The sequence below is a fragment of the Rhinolophus sinicus genome, chromosome 17, assembly GCF_057876585.1.
Source record: "Rhinolophus sinicus isolate RSI-liver-muscle chromosome 17, RSI-T2T, whole genome shotgun sequence".
In the NCBI taxonomy this organism is placed as follows: domain Eukaryota; kingdom Metazoa; phylum Chordata; class Mammalia; order Chiroptera; family Rhinolophidae; genus Rhinolophus; species Rhinolophus sinicus.
In genome coordinates, this window is record NC_142517.1 from 5,612,261 (window position 1) to 5,637,589 (window position 25,329).

A 25,329-nucleotide genomic window follows, 5' to 3' on the forward strand; every position below is an offset into this window, starting at 1 on the left:
GAGAATTGGTGGGAGGGGTGTCAACTCTGGGGTAGACACAGGGCAGGGCCTGGCCTCAGCAGGTGCCCTGTCAATGAAAACAGAGCGTATGTGGTCCTGGCATCCCCCGTCACCATGAGCCGCTGCTCACTTGGGTTTGGAGGAGAGAACTGTGCATTTTCAGAATCTTTACAGTGACTTGAGAATCTGGAGGGAGCCCAGAGTTTCTACCCTTGTTTTCCCGTCAGTCCTTGGGCTTGAAGCAACAAGTAGGGTTTCACATTTCACTGGCAGCATTGTCCTTTTAATATTGGACAAATAAACCCAATCCCCTCTGTTCATCGCTGTCACTTCCCAGCATTCTGGCTTGCACAGCTTAGATAAATAACAAGCCCCTTTTCCAAACATCCTTGGTGAACGCTGCGTGGCCCTGAAAACGGGGCCATGTGTCCTCTAGGCGGAGCGCTGGTGAAATTACCACCTTGGTCCCCTGTTCCCAGTATCCTGCTGCTGGGCTGGGAACAAGTTCCCTGCTCTGAGTGTGTGACCATCCTCTGGTTTCCATGCTTGCTGGGGGCAGTGTGTGCGTGTGCGTGTACAGAATGCCATTGCCACAAGCTCAGGAGAGAAGCCACGAGCTCCCCCAGACCAGCGGCTGGCTGGAAGGCCTTTCCTGGGTGACTGGCCCAGACTCACGGGGGTGCGGGCTGTAAGTGGACGGCCAAGGGGCAGGCAGTGTCTACCCACAGGCATCGCTCAGGATTGATGCTGAAATGCAGCTTAGGCTGGAGACCCCAGCAGGAGGATCAGACAGGCGGTCTGTGAGCAGGGCTGAGGCCCGTTCTGCTGTTGTATCCGCTGCTGTTGACATCTGGCATACGTGTGCTGTGGCTACTGTAACGGATGAACCAAGACGGGGCAGTGTGCCCAGCTGAAGCCCATCAGCATTTGCTCTTTGTGTTGTACATTCTGTGGCTTTTAACAAACGCACACTGGCTGAATGCCTCTTTACAGTGCCCTATAGAAGCGTCTCACTGCCCCAAATCCTCACACTGCTCCACCGATTCGCCCTCCCGCCCCCGAAACCCCCAGCCATTTTTCTTGCTCTGTAGTCTGCTTTGTCTGATATTAACACAGTGATTCCAGCTTTTGAAAATCAGTGTTGGCAGGGTATATCTTCTCCATTCCTACTCTCCTAACCTCACTGTGTCTTACAGGGGGTTTCTTGTTGTAGCATTATAGTTTGGTTTTGTTTTGTAATCCACTCAGATAGTCTCTGTCCTTTAATCCATGTATTTAGACCATTAACATTTAAAGTGGTTATTCATGTATTTGTATCAACACCTGCCATATTCATTACATGTTTCTCTTTGTTGCCTTTGTTCTGTGCATTTTTGTCTTTAACTCTTTTTCTGCTTTCCATGGTTTGAGTTGCACAATGTATATGTTCCTATTTTATCTTCTTTCTCAGCATTATTAATCATACTTCTTTTCAGAAACTTTATAGTTGCCCTTGAGTTTGCAGTGTACACTTATAACTGATCCATATCCATTTGTATGACTGGTGTCCCCAAGGTCCACTTTTGCCGATGTTAACGTATTTAGTGTTCAGAGATATTGTGGGTCGAATGGTGTTCTCCCAGAATTCAAATATTGGAGACCTAACACCCCAGTACCTCAGTATGTGACCTCACTTATGGTGGTCATTGAGTCTAAATGAGGTCATTAGGGTGGGTCCTATCCAACGTGACTGGTGTCCTTATAAAAGGGGGAAATTTGGACACAGACACGTAGAAGGAAGATGATGGGACACAGGGAGAAGACGGCCATGTACAAGCCCAGAAGGGAGGCCTGGAGCTGGTTCTCCCTCATGGCCCTTACAAGGAAACAGCCCTGCCCACACCTTGAAGTTGAACTTGAACTTCTGGCCTCCAGAACTGTGAGATAATACATTTCTGTTGTTGAACTCACCCAGTCTGTGTACTTTGTTACAGGACTTCCGGGACACTGACACGGAGGAGCGGAAAGGCTGATGGTGCCCAAAGGAGGAGGAGCAGAGACGGCCAGGGTGAGGCCAGCGATGTATGTGGTGCACATGTGTGTGTTTGTGCACATGTGCCTGTGTGTGAGTGAGTGCGTGCACGTGTATACTGAGGACTCATGTTCTTCTTAACCTTAATTGCCCAGCAAGGTGAATTCTTTATCTCTTCCTGCTGCAAAGCTGCCCCCGATGTGTTTGGTTATTTTGTAGACTCCAGCCACACATGCCCTTGATCCACTGGGACCCCAGACTCTACTCTAAGTGGAACTCACGTGCCATTGCCATCTTCACTCTTGAAAGGAGCTCCTGGAAAGCATGGATGGGCTTAGTGATCCATATATTCCCAGTGGCTGACATTTAATAACTGCTTGTAAATGAATGACTGGAGGGAGGAACACAAAAACTAATGTATGAATGGTAACCAAACTGTGGGAGCCACTGTCTGGATGTGTTCTGGGGTCCACACAGCGTGGGAAGACACAAGTTCCAGGGTCCTGCACATTTGACCAGAGATACTAGCGTGATGGCTCAGGACCTGAGAATTATACACAAGATGTTATGTCCTTAGGGTGATGGAAGATTGGCTTCATCCAGGGTGGGAAGGTGAGAGCACCTACAGCCCTGGTGATAATTACATGGGACCCATGAAGCAAGATGATGGCCATCTTTGAGAAGCTGTCCAGCCCCTTAGCTGCAGTGGCCCTCCACTACCGCAAGCCAGGGTCCACACTTCGGCACAGTTGCTCAGGGACCTCTGATGGCTCCTCATAAGTCCCTTCAGTTTCAATATAGGGTTTTAACCTCTCCGAGCCTCAGTTCCCATGTCTGTTAAATGAGCATAATAAAATCGACCTCCCAGGGACACTGGGAGATGACACATGAAAGTCAGCCTTGCAAACGGTATCATATTTCACAATTATTCATTACGTATTTGCATATTGATTAAAAATATCTCTCAGTACCCAATTCAATCGGTAGAGTTTACCAGCACATGGTGAAGGTGCTGCTCATGGGCTGATATGGAGATGGACCACAGCTGATACACAGATTTTTCGCTTGAGAGCTCCTTTTCTATTTACCATTCGATGTCCGTCTCCCTGCCATGCGCCATCTTCCAGCCAGGCCAGGCCACAGGCTCTCGTGGGTCAGCGTGTCTGGTTCCATGCCGTGCAAACACATGTGCGTGCAGAGCCCTGGTTCTATGTATGCAGTGTGTGAAGCCACAGAGACAGAAACAACTGCTGGGGGTCAGATTTGGCAATCCTGGGCTGTTTGGCTCTCTGAACGTGACTTTGGGAGACAAGGAGGGAACAGTTACTCATAGCATGTGGACAAAGGCCACGTTGGTGTCAGTTGGGAAGGTGTCATCACGCCAGCTATGACCAAAACTGGTCTCTCCCTCCCCACCCCCACCCCAATGTTAGATGTCAAACAGTATCACATGCTGGAACTCTGCCCAGGAGTGACAGGGGAATTTCACCATAAGGGGTTTCCCCCTCCACTGCTGCGAGGCACACCCTCCTGTTTTGCTCTTACACAGAAAAGACAGATTAACATCTGGCCCAGATTATGGGATTCTCCCATCTGCTCAAACTAAACTGGCTGCCACCAGCTCCCGCATACACGACGACTGTGTTCTCTGGGTAGGAGGTTCGTGGATAATTTACAATTCAAACCAAGGGCTATGGAAGAAGGAACTGGAAGTTTGGGGGAGTCCCCGGGTAGCGTCTATAATGGCTTAAACGAAATGCAGCGTGGTTATCCTGGGAAGAGAACAACATCAGGAAACTGAAGACCTGGGTTTGAGTCCTGGTTGAGTCAAGTGCCAGCATTGCTGCTGAATTCTGCACCTGGGTTGCTTCTTACCAAAAAAGAGATGTGAATGTCAGGAGCCAGGTTTTCTTTGCAGACCCTCTGCTGGATTGCTTTGCTCATTGCTTCAATGGAGCCCCCCAAGCCACTGACTTCCCACCATCTTAACCAAAAACAGATTCATCCACCCACTGCTACCCCATGACACCATTTTACGGAGGGGAAACTGAGGCACAGAGTCACGTGCCCAAGGTCCCACGTTAGTGCACCAGAGTGATAACCCAAGGTCCGGCTCCAAAGCACAAAAGCCCTCCTGCCAACCTGCTTGATGTTTCCAGAGAGGTGGTGGGGGGTGGGGGGTGGGGGTGCTAGCCCACCTGCCCCGTTCCCTCGCCACCTCCTCTGGCCCACGGCCTGTACCTCACACACCTAACTGCAGCCCCATCAGGCTTGTTGTGAGTGTCCCCCCATTGCAGTTCACAGCCCCTCTCAGGCCCCTATACGAGGCAGAACCAGGACCTGGCCTGGTGGGGCGTGGGGGGTGGGCGGACAGCTAAAGGCAATTTAATTTCGCTTCTTTCCCAACATGTGGAAAACTGGAAAAGAGTCCATGTGTAACCTTATCTCTTCATGATCCTAGTTTTGAGTATGTTAAGATAAATCAATTAAAAAATTATGGTAAGAGACACTTTTAAAAAAAAATTTTTTTAAAGGTTTAGATTGGAGTGGAAGATGGAAAAAAGAGCACAGTAGGAGGACTTTGAGAGGATCCACTTCCCTCCTGTGAATGAATTTTATCACACAGAACATTAGACAGTGCTTTTCCCTTTAAATAAAAAATGCTTCATCTTGACTGGCTACAAAAGGGTAAGATTGGAAGGATGGACACTGGATTAGAGATGGGAAAGGAAAATTGTCCCTCACTGACCCCTCCCCCACCCCAGTCCCACCCCTTTGTTGCTGTGGGTGAGCGTCTCTGCTTTCTAGAACAGTCCTCAAAGTGAGGGCCACAGACAGCGGGTGGACACCCATTCAGGAGGGTCCTCAAGGTCAGAATGATGTTTCTAATAATATTCATATATTTGCATTTTTTACTGCATTGACATTTGCACCGATGGTGGAAAAGCAAAGGTGGGGGAAACTGCTGGGGCTTTGGCACTAAACGGCGCTAGCAGTCATTGCCATCTTCACCAACATGTATGTGCAGGAAAAAAATACCAGTCTCACTTTCAAATGCCCTTCATGAAGCAGTAAAAATTAATTTCATGAATAAGTGAATACATATCTTAAATTTCTGGGTAATAAAATGAAAAGCGCACGTAAAGAACTTCTGCAGGTAGGGAATATAGTCAGTAACACTGTAATGACTACCTATGGTGTCAGACGGGTATCTGACTAATCACTGCAAGAGGTATATAAATGTCTAACCACTATGCTGTAGACTGAAACTAATATAATAGTATGTGTCAACTGTCATGAAAAACTAAAAAAATTATACAATTATACTAACTTCTAAGAAAGAACTTGTTTGAACTGCAAGCTAAACTAATCACTTGGTTCATGAACACCGTTTTTATTGAAAGAACAACCGACAAATTATGTTTATTCAGCTTTGGGTATTTGACAGGTATTTCCTCAAAAGTAAATGAAATGGATCTGTCACTTCAAGAAAACTTAGTGTTTGTTGCCAATGATAAAAGTTGAGCTTTCAAGTGCAAATTCCAATTTTTGAAAATGTGTATGTGCCATTGTGAGCTTCATAGCCTCCCAGTGCTTGGCTGATGAAATTGGTGGTGATAGTAACTAATGTATGCACTTAGGAGGACCATGTGTTCTTTGGGTAGGAGATTGTATATTGAAATATGTCAACATTTTGAAGCAATATTTCCCATGTGACTAATGCATGATGTTACAAGATTGCATAAGGGTAAAAAACCCATTCAAAGTGCAAGACAGACTGGTGGAATTTATGATAACCGTAGGAAAATTGGTTGATATGGTTTCATATTCCAACCGCAAATAACTTTTAAGAAACTACCATTTGTCAGTTGTGGTGTAGTATCAAACAATATCCACGATTATCTGAAGCAACTATTAAAGATTCCTCCCTCTTCCAAGTGCATATCTGTGTGAGGCCTGATTTTCTTTAAACTATATCACAGCAGACTGAAGGCAGAAGCAAGTGTCAGAATCCAGCTCTTCTATGAAAGCAGACATCAAAGAGATTTGAAAACATGTAAAACAGTGCCATTCTCACTTTCTTTGAAACTTAGTTATTGTTCATAAAAATGTTAATATGTAATAAATTATTTTAAAAATGAGTATTTTAAAATGTGTTTGAATTTGTAATATGGTAAACATCGATGATCTGTGGTGTGCTGGTAAATGTTTGCCAATCAGCTCTCTGAGGCGGGTGGGGTGTGGGGTGCCCTCATTTGTAGTGTTTGCTGATTTCATGGTGTAAATTCTCTCATCACAGCCAAGTTCAAGCTACCAACAGAGTTGCGTAGAGTTGCGAAGAGACATGCACCATCAGCTCTCACTAGCCCTTGGTGAGCTGGCTCCAGCACATCTCTGACACAATCCACCTAAGTTTTTTTGGCACCTTCACTGATTTTGAAGAGTGGAAAGGAGTCTTGAGAATGAGTTTGAGGAGAGGTATTCCAGGACCATCACCCTCCTGTCTGGTTAAGTCATCTCAGCAACGTCAGAAGTCCAGGAGAACTGTGGCCTCAATTTCAAAAGCCCTTGCTTTTAGGAACAAATCCTAATGTTCTTAAATGTAAACATCCTAAAATTTCTTCTGTTATGTCTGCTAAGCCCCTGGCAAAGACAAGAGCCTGGATCTTCCTACTCGAATCCTACCCTAAAATAAATTTTCGTTTTAAGGAACACTTTTTGGGAATTCCTTCAGGAAGGGCTCCCAGCTGGTTCCAGCTTGGTCATGAGTTACTAGGTGGCCAGTGTGTAAAATCAATTAAACGGAGATGTGACTCTGTGACTGAAAGCTGCTGAGTGGGCAACAGCTCTGAGCACAAAATCCTCACTCTGCCTCCTCCGTGTTGGGGTGGGGACAAAGAATGAGGACTCACAAGGAGGAGTTTATATAAACAAAATACTTTATTATTTGAGAAAGAAACAGCCAAATTACAAAATTTTTATACTTCAGTTCTGTTCATCACCATGCCAAAGGTTTTCAATGGAGTTCAGTTCCTGTCACCATTAAGTTGGAACGCATGAAACTGCCAACTTTGTAAATAAAAGAGAACAAATATTGTTGATTTCATGTGGTTCAACCCCATTGAAAATGAGCCGATGGCTAAGATGTGTTTTGGCAGCAAGATGTTCCCAGTCACATATCTGTTGATGTTATAAACAGACGACAAGCGATAAACAGGTCCTGCCTGAGAGAAACATCCTGTGTTTAAAGATACTGGAAATTGCCTTGTGTGGGTCTTGAGACGGCTTTGCTCTTCCCAGCTTGTCCCTCCACCCAATCACGTGGTCTCATCACACGGGCGATTCTTTAGAGCTGTCAGCCACCAGTCCCAGTGTCCTCTCTCACCACTTCTCAGGCCTGTCTGACTTGGAAACCAACTGGACTGGATCACGTAGAGGCCAGGGATACACGATGACCCAGACACTCCTTAGAAGCAACTACAAAGTCTCCACCATGATCAGAACATTTTCTCATGAGAACTTTTCCAAAGCATCCTTTCCCATCTTGTTTACCCTCTTGGCCTCTGGGCATTCTGCGACCAAGAAAATAAGAAAAAAACAAAACGAAACAAAACTGCCTTGCTGTGGATGCTGAGCAGAAAGGAGCAGCCTTGTATCCACAACCCAACGCGGCAGTCAACAAGGACGGAAGAAATCATTCATTCATACCCAAGAAGTTTAATAAAGGTTCTCCCTCCCCCCGAACCGTCAGCTCTTTACCTTTACATGGAGCTGAGGTAAAAATAAAGCTTTCTTACAAATTACATCTTTCTCCAGTGAATTACTTTCACAGTAAAAATAGCTGCTATGTAAATCCCCCGATCTCTGAAAAGGAGTTGCATATTTCCAAAAATAGTATTCTTATCTTAATCACACAGAATAACTTGGGGCTTGAAAGTGGGGTACAGGGTGGAAATGGCTGGTCAGGGAGGGTAGTTGTGGGGGAAACACAGTTGGACTAAGAAATAAAATAGGTTTTGTGTATCAACTGATTTAAAGGCATGCATAGAAATGGAAAACATATGCCATCTGTCAAGAAAAATACTGCTTTATAGCTTTTACAGTACAATTAAAGGAGAAAGCAAGGGCCAGATGTACCCCTGAATAATAACATTACATTTCTTATAAAAATTCCCAATATATAAAGTCCTTGCCAGATAATAACCCAGGCAAAACAAAACAAAACAAAAAACAGGGATTAGCCCTCTCAGACCTTACTCCTATAGGCAGAGTAAATGTAAATAATACACATTTTACAACTTCTCTTAGTCTGCCCTTGGCAGATCCAATGTTTGCAAAATGCCATATGTACTCTTGAAAAATGGAATAAACATTGCATGTCTGCATTCTTATTTCACATATAGTTATATAATTATTTTAAATTACAATATACAATTTCTGTTAAATAGAACTGTTACAGGATTTTGATAACAATTATAAGATTACAGTCATATATACAAACCAACCTCTGAAATGGCACGAGTATTTCCTTGCCTCCTCCTACCCTCTGAGACAAAGAGACCGCTTTTGCATTTGTCATTCCTGGTTGCAAAAGGCAAAAGAAACCCAAAATTGTGTGTGTCCACGACATGCTCACTCCTTGGAGAACGTCCAACAGCCTGACCGATCCTGTCACACAGCCTGTTCGGAGGCAGGGTGGCTTCCCGGCGCTGCCCTCTCGGCCACTTGAATGTAATTGCATTATAAATAGCATTTTCCTGTCCACAGGCTTTCGAAGCGAGAAGCCGTGCTGCTTTGGGTGAAGAACCGCACTTTTGGATGAAATAAGGCCACTGCTTCTTGGCGACGGTGCTGGGAGCAGTCAGTCAGGATGGCCCCGCTTGCAGTCCCCAGGGCCTCAGTCCTCCGTGTCCGGCTGGACGCCCAGGATGGCGTGCAGTTCTTCAGGTGTGAACCCCAGCAAGTTCTGCAGGTCGCACACGAAGCGATACACGTAGCGCTTCCCTGCCGTCTTGTGGATGATGTTCTTGTCGTAGTAATAGCGCAGACCGCGGCTCAGCTTCTCATAGTTCATCTTGGGCTTGTTCTTCCTCTTTCCCCACCGGCGGGCCACCTGCGGGGGATACGAACAGGAAAGAGTTCTATTCCATGTGCCAATGAAGAAAAAGGGAATGACTTTCCCCCAATTATGACACTGACACATGCTCACCCGGGCCAAGTTGCCCACTACGAAAGGAGCCCAGAGGTACCCTCTGTTTTAGGACACATGCCAGGCTGTGTCCCTCGGTTGGTTCTGAGGACGGAGGGAGGTGCAGGCCCCTCACCCACAGCACTGTCTGGTACAGGCCTCTTGAGGCCACTGGCTCAGCAAAACCTCGTGGGAGCCTGGGTTCAGAATTGGGGGTCCTGAGACAAGGGAAAGGCTGTGCCCTCTCACCTCCAGGTTCTCATTCCAACCACCACCATCAGCAGCTGCTGAGTGGGGTTCTGAGCCACGTGACATTACGCACAGCTCAATTCTTCAGCTTCCCAAGGGATCGGGGAGGTGACAGACTGCACTCTACCGGTGCAGAGACCCAGGGCTTCTCTAATGCTGTCCCAGAGGGGCAGGTACTGAATCTGCCCTTGGCTTTCTCTCCAGACAGGGCTGGGGCAGCTCCGCTGAGCTCAGCTGAGGAGCATGGAAGCCCGGCTGGAGTGCCGGCGTGGGGGTCCTGAGGCTCGTTCCCCCCAACGGAAGACGGCGGACTTTCCAAGGCATTTTCACACAGTCAGGTGAGAGCCTCAGTTTACCACCTGTGCCTTTCTATGCGATGACAGAGCAAGACACTGAACTCGGCCAGTGCCCAGGGATTCTGTAAACCTATCAGCGAAGCCAGGCTGGCACTTCAAGTGTCCCTCCTTTGTACTGGGAACCCTTTCCTGTGCCCAGAGAACTGCATGTGTGAATCCAAAGCGATGCAACAGGGTTTTGAGCCCACAGGCCCCGGCCATACCTCATCGGGGTCAGCAAGCTTAAACTCCCATCCGTCCCCAGTCCAGCTGATGAACGGCTGGCAGGATTTGTCAGAGAGCAATTCCAGGAGAAACTGCCACAGCTGGATAGGTCCACTTCCTGGGGAGAGGGAGCATTACATGTTTTTACAGATTTCAAATGTGGCAAGGGTTCAGTCATCCTAATGAAACAAACAGGTGTACGAATGTGAGACCCAACTCTGGGTGCCAAGGTGAAGATGCCATTCCAGGTGCTGGTGACAGCCCTGAATGCTAATGCGGTCAGGCCAGACACCAGATAGAGGCCTTCCTGCAGGCTCCCTACTCCTAGAAAAGGAGTCACAAGGCCCCGGGCTGCTGGATTTGGTCTTTCTGGGGGAAAAAGTACGGGGCCAACCAAGTCTTGGCATCAGAACCTGTCATCCTGGGTAATTGTTCCTTATATAGTAACTTTCTACGAACAGCCGGTGGGACAGGATGGGGGTGCTTGGAGGCGCATTTCGCCACGGACCTAGGCCTGTCATTAGTGGGAATGTGTGCTGTAGCTTTCCTGCCTAACGATGGTGGGTAAACTGCTTAATCCAATATGTGGTTTCCTCCACAGCCATCTGGGCATTTGGCGAGGTCCCCACCGCCTCACTGCCTCTCTGGTGACGCATATGCTTTGCAAACTGCTCTTCACGTGCCTTTTCTAAAGGATTGGTACTTTGAACCATCCCCTTGTGAAGTAGCATCATAGTAGCACCATCTAAGGACGAGGGGTAAGATGGGGTTCAGAGGCCAGGTGCCCTGTCGTGGGTCACACGCCCATCAGAGCGGTTCTCCAAGACACAAAGGCTGTCATCAATAGGCTTTGCTATGAACCATGGGGACAAAATTTCTGGAGCCAGATGGAACAGGGTTGCTGCTTGTATAACTGAAGAGAGCTGTGCCACTCGGAGCCAATATCCCCATCTGTATAATGGGTTGACAGCACCACCTGCGCTGGGCTGTCCTAAGGCCTATCATACGCCTGGTCAACCACAGAGCTGTCAGGCAGCAAGGGGTCACTAACATGACAGTGAAAAACACCAACACCAGGGCTGTTTATTTTCTGACCAGGCCCTGACCCCTGTGTATGAAAGCTACAACAGTTCTCACACACTCTACATGTATTTTAACACATTTCCATAGTCATTTGTTTTAGGTGACAGAAAAAAATGGATGCCTACATATCCTTATTTTAACCTATCAGATTTTTGTAAGTAGGCCTTTTTTAAATCCCCAGTGGCTCCATATGGTCAAAACATGAAGAAAAAAAAAAAGCTCATTTAAGGACACATGAACCAATTAAAAAAACAAAAACAAAAATTCGGTATTTTCACTAACGTGCTGGAAATATCTAATTCTAAAAACAGCTTTAATATTTGTCCCCTGCCTAGAATAGCTCTTGCCCAAACCTTAAAAATAAGATGGGTTTTAGAAGCAAGAAAAGGTAAACAGTTCTGTGTTATTTGAGGCTGGCTTGCCGCCCCTCCCCGAGCCAGCCTACATTCTTTGCACGGGTGAGTCAGCGAGCTAAAGGCTCCCTGCTCCCTGTCCCCTACCCCTCCTCCTGTCCGGAACAGCTGAGCACATCCCAGGTGAGGCAGCGGCCAGTGGATTTTCACCCACGCCATGGAGCAATGTATGAACATCCCAGCAAAGTTGGCCTTTTTAAAATTCAGGGAGACAGCATGTCTGGATTCAGGATTACGCTCCACGTATCAAATGTGGGGTGTACATACAATGTGCCCAGACCAGAAACACCCTTGACAAACATGGCTGGAGCTGGGCAGGGCACAGGGAAGGTGACAGGAGACCCGGGCACGCACGCTCACCTGTGAAGCCGGCCAGCACGGCCGCAGGTATAACTGGTTTGCCTTGCTCCACTGGGTCGCTCCTCTCTTGGATGTAATCCTTGAAAGACATGGTCGGCTTACTGAGGCACAGAGACTGGCTGCAGTCATCCTCGAAGCTCTCGAAGGAAGGCACCCGCTGCACGTCCAGCAGTGACGACTGGCTATTCCAGGACTGGAGCAGCGAGTCTGAGCTCTCGAAGCTGTCCACGCCGCTCTCGGGGGGGTCACGGTCTCCGGGCTTCCCTGGCAATGACACCCAGGCACAAGCGTTGACCTCTCCAGGACAATGACATGTCCAACCCTACCGCCAATAAATGATGGCAGCGTCATGGCGAACCACCCATTCAACCGTGTTAGCTGCTGGTGCAGAATCGTGCAGACCCTCACAACGCCCTTACACTGAGGGGTTTATTCTATAGGATTCTACTGCACAACCACACCTTCCACCAACAGTGGGACGAGTAAGTCAGCTGAAGCCTCCCAGAATGGAGAATGATACAGAACACCCAGCACCACAGATGGACCTCAGACCTAACGCTGAGCAAAAGACAAACACGAGAGAGGGAACCTACAGTATGCTTCTACTTATATCAAGTTCAAGAACAGTAACGACCATGATAATGAAAGTCAGGATGCTGGTTCCCTCCCTCTGGGGCTGGGAAGTGGGGTGAGGGAGACTTTTGGGGTGCTGGAAACCGCTCTATCTCCATCTGGGTGGCTGTTACACAGGTGTATATATGGAAACATTCAGCCAGTTGTATATCCTGAGATTTGTGTACCGTGCATATACATCTCCATGAAAAGAAACCTGTCACATTCCTACACTGTCTCCCCACTGGGTGGAGGAATCTAGCCCCAAGAGCAGGGTCTTGTTTACTCAATACCCTCGGACCACGGCCCAGAACGTATCAGGAGCACCCTTAGTAAGCAACTCAGTCGTCTGTGATTGTGACCTAAAGTCACTTAGCATTTGGACAAGCCCCTGACCTCCTCCAGGTGATTAAGCAGCTCATGGCAGTGTCTGACGGTGGCTCACGGAACTGAACCCAAGCCTTACTGAAAGGCCTGCCTGGAGCGTCTCCTTACCGGAACCGTTGGTGAGCAGACTCAGGTTGCTGCCTGTGAAGTCCTGGCTCAGGGAGCAGTAGTTGACACTGACAGTGTCCATCCGAGACTTGGGGAAAATCGGAAACTCCTGCTCAGATCTGAGGGCACTGGGCGCTGCTGTGGACGGACACATGGTGTCCAGGAGGCCACCTTTGGGGTAATTCTGCGTCTGCATTCCATACGGCGCCTGCTCGACACCGAAACCTGGAACAGAGCGACCCGTCAGCACAGCTATTAGGCATGAGTCAGGACCCTCTATGCCTCAACCAACTCGAGCTTGAGCCGTTTTGCATGCGCCAGCCTTCGCAAAGCACCGGTGGGAATGTGGGCTTTGAGGGGCAGGCTTTCCACTAAGTCCTCTTCGTCTCAAACCATGTGTCTTCCCAGCCTTACAGGCCCTTTTACAAAATGCCTGCTGCCTCTGGACCCTGGGTGCGATGCCTCAATGCTGGTATTTCTACGGCTCGAGTGTATCAAGCATGTTCACACCTCTCAGGATGCCAGGGATCACTGGCTCTCGGCTTCCGAGGACACAAGACTCAGACAGACTAAATGATTCGCCCCTCAGTGTGTGACTCCTAAGGAGAATCTCCCCGCTCTGGCGGGGGGGGGGGGGGGTCCAACTGTAACCTACACTCACCAGTGTCCTCAACCAGAAGGAAGGACCCAAATTCCATGACACGTTTTTAAACTCCAAAGTTCAGAGCAAATTTAGCATTGCTTTCCACGCACTTCCTGTGCCCGCTGCCTCTCAGTTGTCACACTAGACATGACCATAGCAACCAGCTCACTCCATCCTGCCCTTGCTCTCTGGATGGCCCAGGCTAGCGCCGGCTAATGCAAAAATACGCAAGCCATTTATGCAACATCAAATTTTCTACTAGCCTAAAAATTCTAGTTAAATTTTTACGCAATGTTAATTTTAAGTAGCATTAAAAAAGAAACTGGGGGAATTAATTTAAAATGTTTACTTGACCTAACATACCAATTATCATTTCAATAGGTAATCAACATTTATAAAATTAGGAAGCAGATATTTTACATTCTTTGTTTCATACTAAGACTTCCAGATCCCATGTGCATTATATTCTGACCACATATCTTGATGTGGACCAGCCACATTCCAAGGGCCCAGTAGCTCACTAGCCACGTGTGGCCACCATATGGGGTAGTACGCGTGTAGACCGCACCTTTGGACCTTCCATGAGTTAACAGGATGACTTAAACTGAAGACCTTAAGGGTAGAATCCATTGGACTAACCTAATGAATTGCTATTAATCCAATGAGGAACTGAGTTGAGGTGGCAATTTTCTTCATACTGATCTTCTGTCTTTTCTTGGTTTTCTGAAAGAAAGACACAGGAGAGATAAGATTGCAAATGGAGGTCAAAGCTGCACAAGAAAAAGTTACTTTCTGAATGACTGTTCTATGGTTATTTCAGAACAATTACCATAGATGCATGTAGTGGTTCACATTCAATCTGACGGTCTTCTAAGTCATTATGTCTTTTAAAAAAACTAGAGACAGCAATGCGTTTTTCTAATAACTAGAATAAATTTTCCAACATGAACGCTGTCGTAGGCATTCAAAAATTCAATTTTCTATTTTACAATTTGAAAGATCTAGATGGTATATTTAACTCATCTGTGTAGTCAACAGATAGTTAAATATTTGTGAAGTACCACCTGGGCCAGGCTGGGGCTGGGACTAGAGTAGGTGAGGGACGTGGGTTCAGTTCCTGCCTGTGAGGCTTATGGCCACTGCTTCAAGCCCTGAAAGTGTCCCCAGGGTGCATTGAGTGTTACACAAAGAGAGGGCCACGGTGCTGGGAGTCGAGTCTATAACAGGGACACATGTGCCCAGGAACTTTGAAAGGGGAAAGATTGGTGGCTGTGTGTATGCCCACTTCCTACAAACACACGTAACCCCACGGACACCCACAAATCCAGACCCACACAGACTCGCAGCCAAGTCATAGCAACACAGGCCTGTCTTGCCAACAAACAGACCCTCACCAGAAACTTGTCACATCAGACTTATCCAAGTTGAGGGAAAACGTGAGGTCTTTAAAAACGAGTTTCCTTAGCCCTCAGGAGCCATAACTAAAAGGAGCTGGTGGTTGGATCCTAAGGTCTTTTAAAGATTCTGAGGCTGTAATCGAGTTTTGAAACTCAGTGTTCACTTAAATGAGGAATTCTTCCCTGAAGTCTACAAATGAGCTGATTTTCTTACATTTTTAACTTAAGTGATCCCTCACTATGATTTTTGTCTTTTTTTTAAATTCCATGTACTTTTAACAACGGTCTCCATACTCTTTTAAGGTCTGAATCAAGTCTTTCTCGCTACATAATGAGAGTTCTTCTGTCAGGGCCAGTTTTTGTGTATCAGTGTGTAAACAGCTGGCAATTACTTCTACTTTGTTTAAAATCATAAAACCAAACCAAAAAAAAAAAGAATTCTTTGTTGGACTCCATCTGGACTGAACGCAGATTGACGCTGAAGCCCCCAGAGTCAGTCTGAGCAGAACTCCCTTTCCTCGAGGCTGACTCGTTCCTTTTGGTTCTGTAAGGTGAGTCACAGCTGGGGGATTCTTGCTGGCCCCAATGTCTGGGCCAACACATACTCCCCTGACGAATGCCGTCCAGCAACGGTGAACAGGTTAGTGAGTAAGGCGGCTGCCTTGTGGCTGCACAGTGCCACACACATACTTAAGTGGATTCAAAGTGGATTCAAATCTATCGTCACCATCACTATTTGACTCACTCCAGGGCGTTTTCGGACAATTGACATCATTTAAACTCTGACCCTATGGTTGGAGAGTGCTGCTCTCCCCGCCCCTCCCCCCGCCCCCCTCCCACGGCTGGTAGGTACCTTTGATCATCTGCTCCAGATGCTCCCAGAGAATGTCGCCCACGAAGTCAGGTGCCAGCTCCAGAAAACGCTCCTTGCCCAGGTTGCACAATACCTGGCCGTCCATGCCAAACCTCTGGAGATTCACGTTCACCAGACTGAACTCATTGGTAGCCCAGAGAAGCCACTGGCATACCTGCTGCTCCGTCCACAGCCAGGGGTCTATGGGGGAGGGATGACGAAAGATGAAACACACGAGGGGGGAAACATAGAAGGAGGCAGTGAGACCAGAGTCACTCCTTATTTACCCATCAAGTCCACACATGCACCAAAGAGCAACGAAATGAGCCAGACCCCCAGGTAAATGCTAACACCCTGACAACAATGCTGGATTAAGTGTTCAGCGGATGGGACAGGCATAAAAACTGGCTCAGGTTACCCACGTCTCTGCCACTCTCTGCAAGACGCCTTAAGCAAAAGCTTAAAGAAATAACCCATCTCAGGCAACGGCAGTCAAATTCGCTGGTCTAGTCCAGCGCAGACTCAGAAAAGCGACTCTGAGACAAACTTACTCTTGGGAATGCCCAGGCGCCGCTGCTCCTTGCTGAAGCCGCTGAAGGTAGCTTTCAAGGCTTGACTCATCACAGCCTTGCTGCATGGGGTTAACAGCGGCAATTCACAGTTGGTCGTGTCTAGAAAGAAACCCCAGGGGACGTGAGACTTTCAAGCTGGCAATATCAGACGGAGAATTTAGGGGAGAAATCTTAGTTTGTAGGAAAGAACAATGTGGATCTCAAACCTTTGCGGAATTCCTTAAAAATATATAAATATATACAAAAATTTTTTTCAACTGAAATGGAAAAAAACACTACACGCCTCATAACTTCACTTGTTAAAAAATTCTAAAGTAAAACCTCAGTTTTATTTTACGATGCACAACTTCATAAAGCAGTTATGCCTGGGTAAAATGTCTATTTAAGTCTATTTTAAAATTTTAGACAATGAGAGAAATGACATGGTTGTTGGCCAAAAGGCTTAAGGGATTGTAAATATATAATCTGGAAGTTAATTTCATTAAACTAAGCAGCAAAGAGACTGGGAGAATAGTATGAACACACAGCCCCCAGCACCGTAAAGTTCGCACAGCGTCTTCAAGTTTTATTGAAAAACAATCTTCTCTGGATTCCCTCAGCAATTTCAAGAATGATAAGTGACGGTCACATGCTGGCACGCTTACGCAAGCACATGTGTATTAATTAATTTTCTGGGCTGTATTTTCTAGCACCTACTTCATATGACAAAGTAACCTCTGGAATGTTTCCAAGTAATAAGTATCACAGTAATTGCAGAGGCATTGTCTGACATGCTTGTCCTTTATAAAGAGTAAACAGTGATATTAAGAACTACAGAAGTAAATACAGATGGGTACGCGTTAGCAAGAATTATCTGTTGCCCCAAAACGCCAAGGGGGATGATCTAAGTGGGAATCCAGGATGAAAAATTGGGGTGCATTTTAATGTGCATTGGGTTTGCTTTGCTGGGTGGACCTGGGAGCTTCTGGGTTGAAAACAACACCTTAATGGAAATCTCAGGGTCCCCTGCAGTTTGCCAATAGCAGGACATTTGCTCTCCCTGGGGTGTGTCTGGCAGTGGCAGGGGAGACACCAGTCACCACTCTCATCAAAAAGGAAAGCTGTCTTGTCCCAGGCCCAGAGCCTCTATCTGACTTACCCACCAAAGACTCAAGACACTAACACTCATCACTTAGGAACTGTCATCTCTTTATTTACTGCACTACTTAGGGCAATCAGGCAAAATGTGTCAAGGTTACCATGAGACACAGAATCCAGGCCTGTAGGCACCTCCTGGAGTGCTTGGTCTTCATTCAGGGAGGGCAAAACAGCAAACAGGGACCCATCAAAGGTGTCAAAAGCTGGCTGGCGCTGCAAAACAAGAACAAAACAATGGCTACAGCAAAACACAGGACAGAAAAGAAAATGCAAATAGAGTACTTATGCTTATTTAATTACCCGTTTTCAAAGGAGCCTGTGGGTAATCTCACCTATCCACCAATATGTCCTGATTAAACTGGCCATTGTAAAGCCACACCTGGAACGACCAGCAGCACTCCAAAGAGACTTCAGGGATGGCCCTGAGTGACCAAAAGGATTCTATTTCACTCTGGGTCATTTAGTCACCCTCACAGGAATCAGATCGACTGGGAATTTATTCTTAATGGCCTCATCCATTTAACTTAATAAATTAAGTAAACAAATCTAAAAATACTAGAGTCATAGGAGAACATTGGGGGGAAGGGCCTCAGAGACCACCTGGCCCTTCTGCTCTGTGGATCGGAGAGAAAATCTAGTCGGGCTACGTATGTAAGAAAAATGATGCCTGGCAAGGTCATTTCAGGTTTAAAACAAAAGGCAAATGACTGAATGAAAATTGAAAATCAAACAATGAAATAAATTATCTGTGGAAGTATTTATTTTGAAGCATTCACAATGAAACACTTTTAACTAAAACTAAATGTTTTTCCTCATCAATTCCAACGGTTCAGAAAATAGTGAAACACAGGGCCGGCCAGTGGCTCAGGTGGTTGGAGCGCCGAGGTCGCCGGTTCGATTCCCATATGGGCCAGTGAACCGCACCCTTTATAGATTGTGAACAACGGCTCTCCCTGGAGCTGGGCTGCTGTGAGCTGCCATGAGCGGTGAGTGGCTGGCAGCCACTGTGAGCAGCTGGCAAGAGCTGCTGAGTGGCTGACCCACGAATGGCCACCGACTGCATCAGCCGGGGGGAGCGCAAGGCTCATAATACCAGCATGGGCCAGGGAGCTGTGTCCTACACAACTAGACTGAGGAACAATGGCTTGAACCCGAGTGACGGCAGGGTTGGGGGGGGAGGGGCGGCGGAAAAATGGGAGGAAAAAAACGTAAAATACATGAGAAAATTCCTTAAGGTTTAATTTTATAAAAGTAAAGTGGATTAAAAAGACGCCCCCCCTGCCCCCCAGACACCGGTCACCTATTATCTACAGTTTAGGGGAAAGAAGAGGAGAGAGACACAGAGAAAGACAAAACCTCACACTGTGGATTTCTGATAATCTCATTTAACATCCATGAAAGAAATAGCCTTTAATGTAAGTAGACAGCTAAGTTGTTTTATAAGGAACAATTAAGGTCCTGATTCATCATTGCCTAATTTGTTGAGGACAAAAACGTGAAGAAATATATTTTTCCAACATAAGCTGGAAATCCCATGTTATGTGTAATACAATGACCCATTTGTTGAGTCATCAATAAAAAAATGTGTAATACATTTACAAACAAAATCAGTGTGTGCTTTCTTTTTAGAAATGCAGAACAATGAATGATGCATTGCGTAAGAGGGCAGGCAGAAGTTGGAGCTTGGCCCAAAACACTCAAGACAATGATGTGCAATGATGGAGTCCAGCCCCCCAAAACCCAAAGCAATGATGTCCGACAGATGTCCCAAGACGTCGAGGGAAAACCAGTAAGGCAAGTATCAAATACTCATCCAGATTACTTTATAATTTTGGACTAATTTAGTGTGAAATATCCAATTGACTTCTTAAATTTCTACTAGCATTGCGCAGGTGATTAAGAAATGCCTTTCCTTTGCTGACCGTAAATTCTTTTCTTAAAATCAGGAAGTCAAAAGACAATGATGCAAATTCATGCTGCGTATTTCAACATATCACTGTTAGTGACTGTTTCTACTCCAAACCCAGAAATTGCATGGACATCATTACATTCTTTTAATTTACAGAATTTTTCTTTTTAGGGGTGTGGTTTCAAACTTAGTACTATGTCTTGTACAGTTTCTTCCATGCTGAAAACTGTCTGGTCAGATCTAACAAGAAAATGCACTAGGCTGAACTTGGATGACCGTCACAAATACTCAAGAGAGGCCTGAGCCCAATTTGGCTCTTTGGACCCCATCCAACAGTGATCTACAGAGGAAAATATAACATGCCAGCAAGAGACCTATTTATACAGAACACTGAGCTTGGAGGAAGCCAATCTAAAAATCACTGCTTCTGAGATATGATTACTACACAAAGCTAAAAACAATTAAATCTCTCCTATCTCGCTCTCACATGTGGAGAAGGCAAATGGGAAATTATCAGTTTGTGCTGCTAAAGAATGTTCCCAAGAGGAATGAAGACAGAAGCTATGTGAAATTTGTTTGTTATGCAGCAGAGAACGCTTTCATCTGTAATCTGTTTTTTTGGGAGAGGGTTTACAGAAACAGGCTGCCTACAACCCAGTGGGTTCTGCCCCCTCTGATGGAAGCGGCAGCTGCAGTGGGGCCTGCCTGCTTCTTTCAGGCAATTCCACTTCACTTCTGAAACAGCTTTCCCATCATCCAAAGAAACTCCTAGGGATCAACCTCTCCAGCTCTGTTCCACTGAGAACCATAAGTTTTTCCCACCTGGTAGGAGTCTCAGAACTAAACTACAAAGACCTCACCTTCTACAAATTAAATGGTTTCATGTCTTGGAGGACAAATAGGATGAGCATCAGGATACCCACTTTATAGACTAGAAAACTGAGGTCCAGAGAGATTAAGCAAACAGTCTAGAGTCACACAGCCAGTAAATTTAAAGCTGGGGCTACAATAGGTTTTTGGGACCCAGCCCATTGTGTTTCCTCCTAGAGACTGAGCTCTCCAAACTTCTTTAAAAAGTTTTTATTAAGACTTGCTCACTCACCTTGAGTGTCCCTCGGTAACTGTTAGACACAGGGGCCACCTGGTCCATGTTCTTGATTCCAAAATCATTCATCTTAAAAAAAAAAAAAAAAAGAAAAAGAGGAAAAGGAAAATAAAGGAAGCATCAGAGGCAACAAATCAAGCATTGCATTTTTAAAGAGACGTCATGCGCTGCATTGACACTTAATTCTGGCTGAGTCTGTCAAGTTCTACAGCATAACAGTTACTCAGAAATGAACGCCAGGAATTCTTCTTTAAAAGGCCTTTCCCTCCAAGGGTATGCGATTGAAGTAGTTAAATAATAACGCGGATTCCCCACTGACTTCCACTTAGATAAAGTCACTTTCTGGCTGGCTGCTCAGAGCCTCCCAAGGCAGCCTGTGTCGCTGCATAACAGGAGCGGGAAGAGCTGCGGTTCACGGCCACTTCCAGGGTCAGCTCAGGGTGCTGGCCTGGAGGGGTGCCCCGCGCGGGCCACCTCCCGTCTGCCCCAGGCAGTCAGCTGGACCTGGAAGCTTCAGGGGTGACCCGCCCCTGCCCTGGCAGCTCCCGGTGTTTCCAGATCTAGGAAGGCATGCTGGGAGGAGCCACAGGCGCCCCCTCCTCCAAGCTGTGAGGAAGCCTGTGCGCCTGCGCCTGGCAAGGAGATCAAAGGGAGAACCACTGCTACAGATCAAACCCTCCTGGATCGTCCCAGAGTCTCCAGCGGCATTGTGTGTCACTCAGCCATGCATTGCTTCAAGAAGAACTAATTCTGACCACAGATCTGCCTTACTCGCTTTGATAGTATCTGGGCTGATACTAGACCTGCGCTGACCAATGTGGTAGCCACCAGCCCCGTGTGGCTACGGAGCGCTTCGCACATGGCTGCGGCAGACTGAGGCTTGCTCTGCATGGAAAATGCACACATGATGATTTCAAAAATTTCGTTAAAAAAAGTTAAATATCTTGGCAATAACTTTATATTCACTGCTTGTTTATATAATTAAAAAAACATATTCAGTGAATTAAAATATACTGAAATTAGTTTCACCTGTTTTAAAGATTTAATGTGGCTATCAGAAAATTTATAGTTACATTTGTGGCTTGCAGTTGGATGGTGCTGCAATAGACTGAGAACTTATTTGGCGCCCTAAAATGTAATTTTTGGCCAGGTGAGTTATATATTAATAAGTGAGAGGGGTACATAGATAATGCCACCAGAGTGTCAGACAAAAAAAACAGCAACTAAAAACTCATTTCCAAGTAACTGGGTTAACACTGCTGATAGTAACCTTTATCCCTTCTCTCCCTCCCCTCTTCCAGGCCAAGGAACTGAAGGCCTATAAGGAAGCTTTATGGGGTCCCACTAATTGCCCACCCCCATGATCTCCACTGGGTGATCCCACCTGTTACAACCAAGAACTTTGAGTAATTGACATATTATGCAACTGATAGCACTTACTGGAATTGGCAAATAGCGTATTTTCCTATAATTAATGAAAGCTTGTGCTTTCTTGTTTTTTTTTTTATGATCAACATTACAGCTAAACTAGACCTCCCAATACCTGGACACACACACACACACACACACACACACACACACACACACACACAAACCACCCACCAGAAGCTCTGGAGAGGGCTGTTAAAACCCTTAGAGTGCGGGTAATTATAGTGGCCAGTGGAGGCTGGACAGCACTGGAAATAAATATTAGTGCTATGGGGGGGGGGGGGGCGTCCTGGATCAAAAGTGGCCACATTTGCTCCAAATCTCTGCTTGGTGAACCTGGTCATCCCCATGTACTCAAGAATCAACATTCACTACTAATGGTAGCTGCACTGATGGGCTCCTGTGGGCTAAGGGCTAAGCCTAAGCCGTGGGACCAAACTTCCCCCTTCATGGCATCTTCATGACAACCCTGAGAGGTAGATGTGATACAGTGAGGCAACGGAAGAGGCCCAGAACTTTTGGGAACTTGCCCGGGATCACACAGCTACTGCAGGGGTTTCTAAGGGACACAGTGCAGACGACACCACCATTGAGGATGATCCTACATCCTACGGACCTCCAGGTGCCAGGATAACCTGAAAGGCGGGGTGGGGGCCTTCTCCCACCACATCCTTAGAGCAGAGAAAGCACAGATATTATTAGCCAAAGCTCCTGTATGCTATTCTTTACCATGTGAAATGCTCCTTAATTCAGAGCATTCTGTCATTTATCTGAATGAACGAAGCCCTGTTAACCTGTTGATTAAATACACAAGCTATATAGAAGACTAAAATGAAAAGGCATCTTGGGTGTTGCCAATTATCCATCCAGAGCCAGCTCTGTTTCTATGTCTGGTCTGCAGACGCTTGGTGACTTTATTCTACACTTCCCAGCTTCACAGAGATGAACAGAGAATGGATGTGGAAGGCAATGGAAAAGCTTCGCCTGGCTTTTGTGTACAAATACTGGGAGAAAAGGCAGTCTTCCACTCCCACATAAAGAGCTGTAATTACTAGCTACAGAATAGAATTCTTTTGTTGTCCAGCTTTTAATTTGTTTTGTAAAAACCATGAAGAATCAAAGTGCTCTACCAATGGTTTCAGGCAGACACAGAACTAATTAAATTTGTTCACTTATTTTAGTCAACATGGCTTCTTAAGGTGGCAGACAGGCCAAGTTTCTCCACATAAATCAATTTCAAATTTGGGTCCTTTTGGTGTTGCCCTATGGATCGCTGCTTGTGAACCAAAAAAAAAAAAAAGAGCAGGAAGAATGGCAGAAATGTAAGGGTTGAGTATGATTACATTTTAAAACAAGTAGAACTTGGCTGACAACAGCACCCTTATTGGAACAAGTGATCCCTTATGTGAGATTAGCACACAGGTTTGTATTTAGGTAAATCTGGAAAAAACAAAACAAAACAAAAAAACCCCAGAAAACAAAAAACTCAAAAAGCACTTTTGAAGGTTGGTTTGCTTTTTCCTTTGAAAGTTATCACTTCAGCGAGAGGAATGACTAATCCCAACCATGAATGCTTGAATATTTCCGTGCAGGACGCCCGGTGCTAACATTTACTATGATATTACTCAGAATTTTAATAAACCTAACGTGGAGATTTATCTGCCTGATGAGTGCTGGCGTGGGTAGGCAGACCGTGCACAGGCGCTTCCATTGTCCGGAACAAACATAATCTCTTAGTAGTGAATTAAAATAAATTACCCTTATCTCCAAAGGGGGCTGCTCACTTCTTTACTTTCTAAATAAAGTAAATAAGTAGCACGTCAACTACTATTTTAGGCTACCCCGAAATTGAATACAGGCCAATATAAAAAGTCTTCCTGTGTTTAAAAAAAACTCCAAAACACCGCACACGCGCACAAACGCTGATAGTCCTTCATTCAAAATGCACCAAGAACGAGAAAATAAAGGCAGTTCAGTAAACCCATGTCCCCATTTTCCGACAGGTTCCTCACGCTTGCCTGGAAGGGCCAAAGGGGCCTGGATCCAGAAGTCCTGGGGCGCCCGCGAGGGTCTCGCCCTCCCCGCGGAACGCGCGGGCAGCCCCGGCTCACCTTCCCAGCGCTTCCCTTGCCCGCCGACCGGGCCGGGCCCTGGACGTAGTCCAGCAGGTGACCCGGGGTCCTGCGTTTTCGAGGATCCGCAGCCTCTCAGGTGTTTTAGGCGCCGGGCGCCCCAGATCCTCCTCGGCCCGGCTCACTCCAGTAAGTCACCCGCAAACCCGGGCGCGCCGGGGCCCTCTCGGAATCTTCTCCTATGTCCCCAACCCCTTCTCGAAATCAGGTCCGCCTGGGCGCCTACTGGCAGGAGACCGTCCCCCACTTACGGCCCGCCCCACCCCGCGCCAGGCCCGTGATTCCTTTTAAAAACAAAAGCGAAAAACAAGCCTGTGCTGCCCCCCTACCCTAGGCGCTCAGCGACCCCGCGGCCCGGCCCAAGTTCGCAGCCCGCTCTGAGCGTCACACTCGGGCCCACCCCGCGCCCTGCCCGGGGCTCCGCGTCCCCGCAGTACCCAAAGCCACCTGGCCACCCGGAACACGATCCCGGAGCGGCACGCACACCAGATGCTGGACCACCGAATCCTAGGAATAGCCGCCACCCCGCCTTGACCCCGGGATCCTGACCTCTGCGCTATCTACGTCCCTAGCCAGGTCTCTGGGTCCCCCAGGAGAGGAACCGGAGTCGAGGGCGCTCTACGCTGATCACCGCCCGCCTGCCGGCCCCAGATCCCGCTCTTACTGCGTCGCTTTGGGCACCGCCGGCGTGCAATCGGGCGGCAGCTGCTCCGGGCCCGGGCTCCTCGGTGCGCGCTGGGTGAGAGCGAGAGCGAGCGCGGCGGGGCCGGGGCGCGGATGGGGCTCTCCCTGAGGCCGGGGTCCTGGGAAGGCGGGCGAGCAGGAGGCTCCGGGCGCTCGGGGCTGGGGGTACACCGCACTCCGCACCGCGACTGGAGGAAGTAACCAGCCCGGCCCCTTCACAGCGCGCTCTTCAGGATCTGCCGGAGGAGGGAGGAGGGAGGAGACAGCAGGGAGGGGAGAGGGCAAAGGAGATGGGAGGAGCGACTAGGGGGGAGGGGCAGAGACAGGGGAGGGGAGGAGGGGAGGAGAAAGAGAGCGAAGAGGGGGAGGGAGGCATGGAAGGAGGGGAGCGGTGGGGGGAGGAGGAGGAGGGAGGTGGGGCGGAGCCCGCTTTTTCTGGCCCGGGACCTTGCAGGGCACCCGCTGTCACACAGCTCTGTCCCTAGCCCGCTATTCCA

General features: G+C 47.3%; 1 protein-coding gene across 2 annotated transcripts; it reads right to left on the minus strand.

Annotated features, from left to right (window-relative positions):
• Positions 1-6,933: 6,933 nt before the first annotated feature.
• Positions 6,934-25,070, minus strand: ETS2 (ETS proto-oncogene 2, transcription factor). 2 transcript variants are annotated; one of them, XM_019730328.3, is made up of 10 exons: positions 24,813-25,070; positions 20,586-20,657; positions 17,676-17,787; positions 16,417-16,536; positions 15,866-16,066; positions 14,255-14,338; positions 12,973-13,197; positions 11,866-12,129; positions 10,009-10,127; positions 6,934-9,125 (listed from the first exon to the last, which is right to left on the minus strand). In XM_019730328.3, the coding sequence occupies exons 2-10, from the start codon at positions 20,655-20,657 to the stop codon at positions 8,910-8,912; spliced, it is 1,413 nt and encodes a 470-aa protein (XP_019585887.2). In that variant the 5' UTR covers positions 24,813-25,070; the 3' UTR covers positions 6,934-8,909. The 2 variants fall into 2 exon arrangements, with proteins under 2 accessions (XP_019585887.2, XP_088649830.1); XM_088793704.1 differs by lacking the exon at positions 24,813-25,070 and adding an exon at positions 23,076-23,237 and having other exon boundaries at positions 7,710-9,125.
• Between the last annotated feature and the right edge of the window lie 259 nt (positions 25,071-25,329).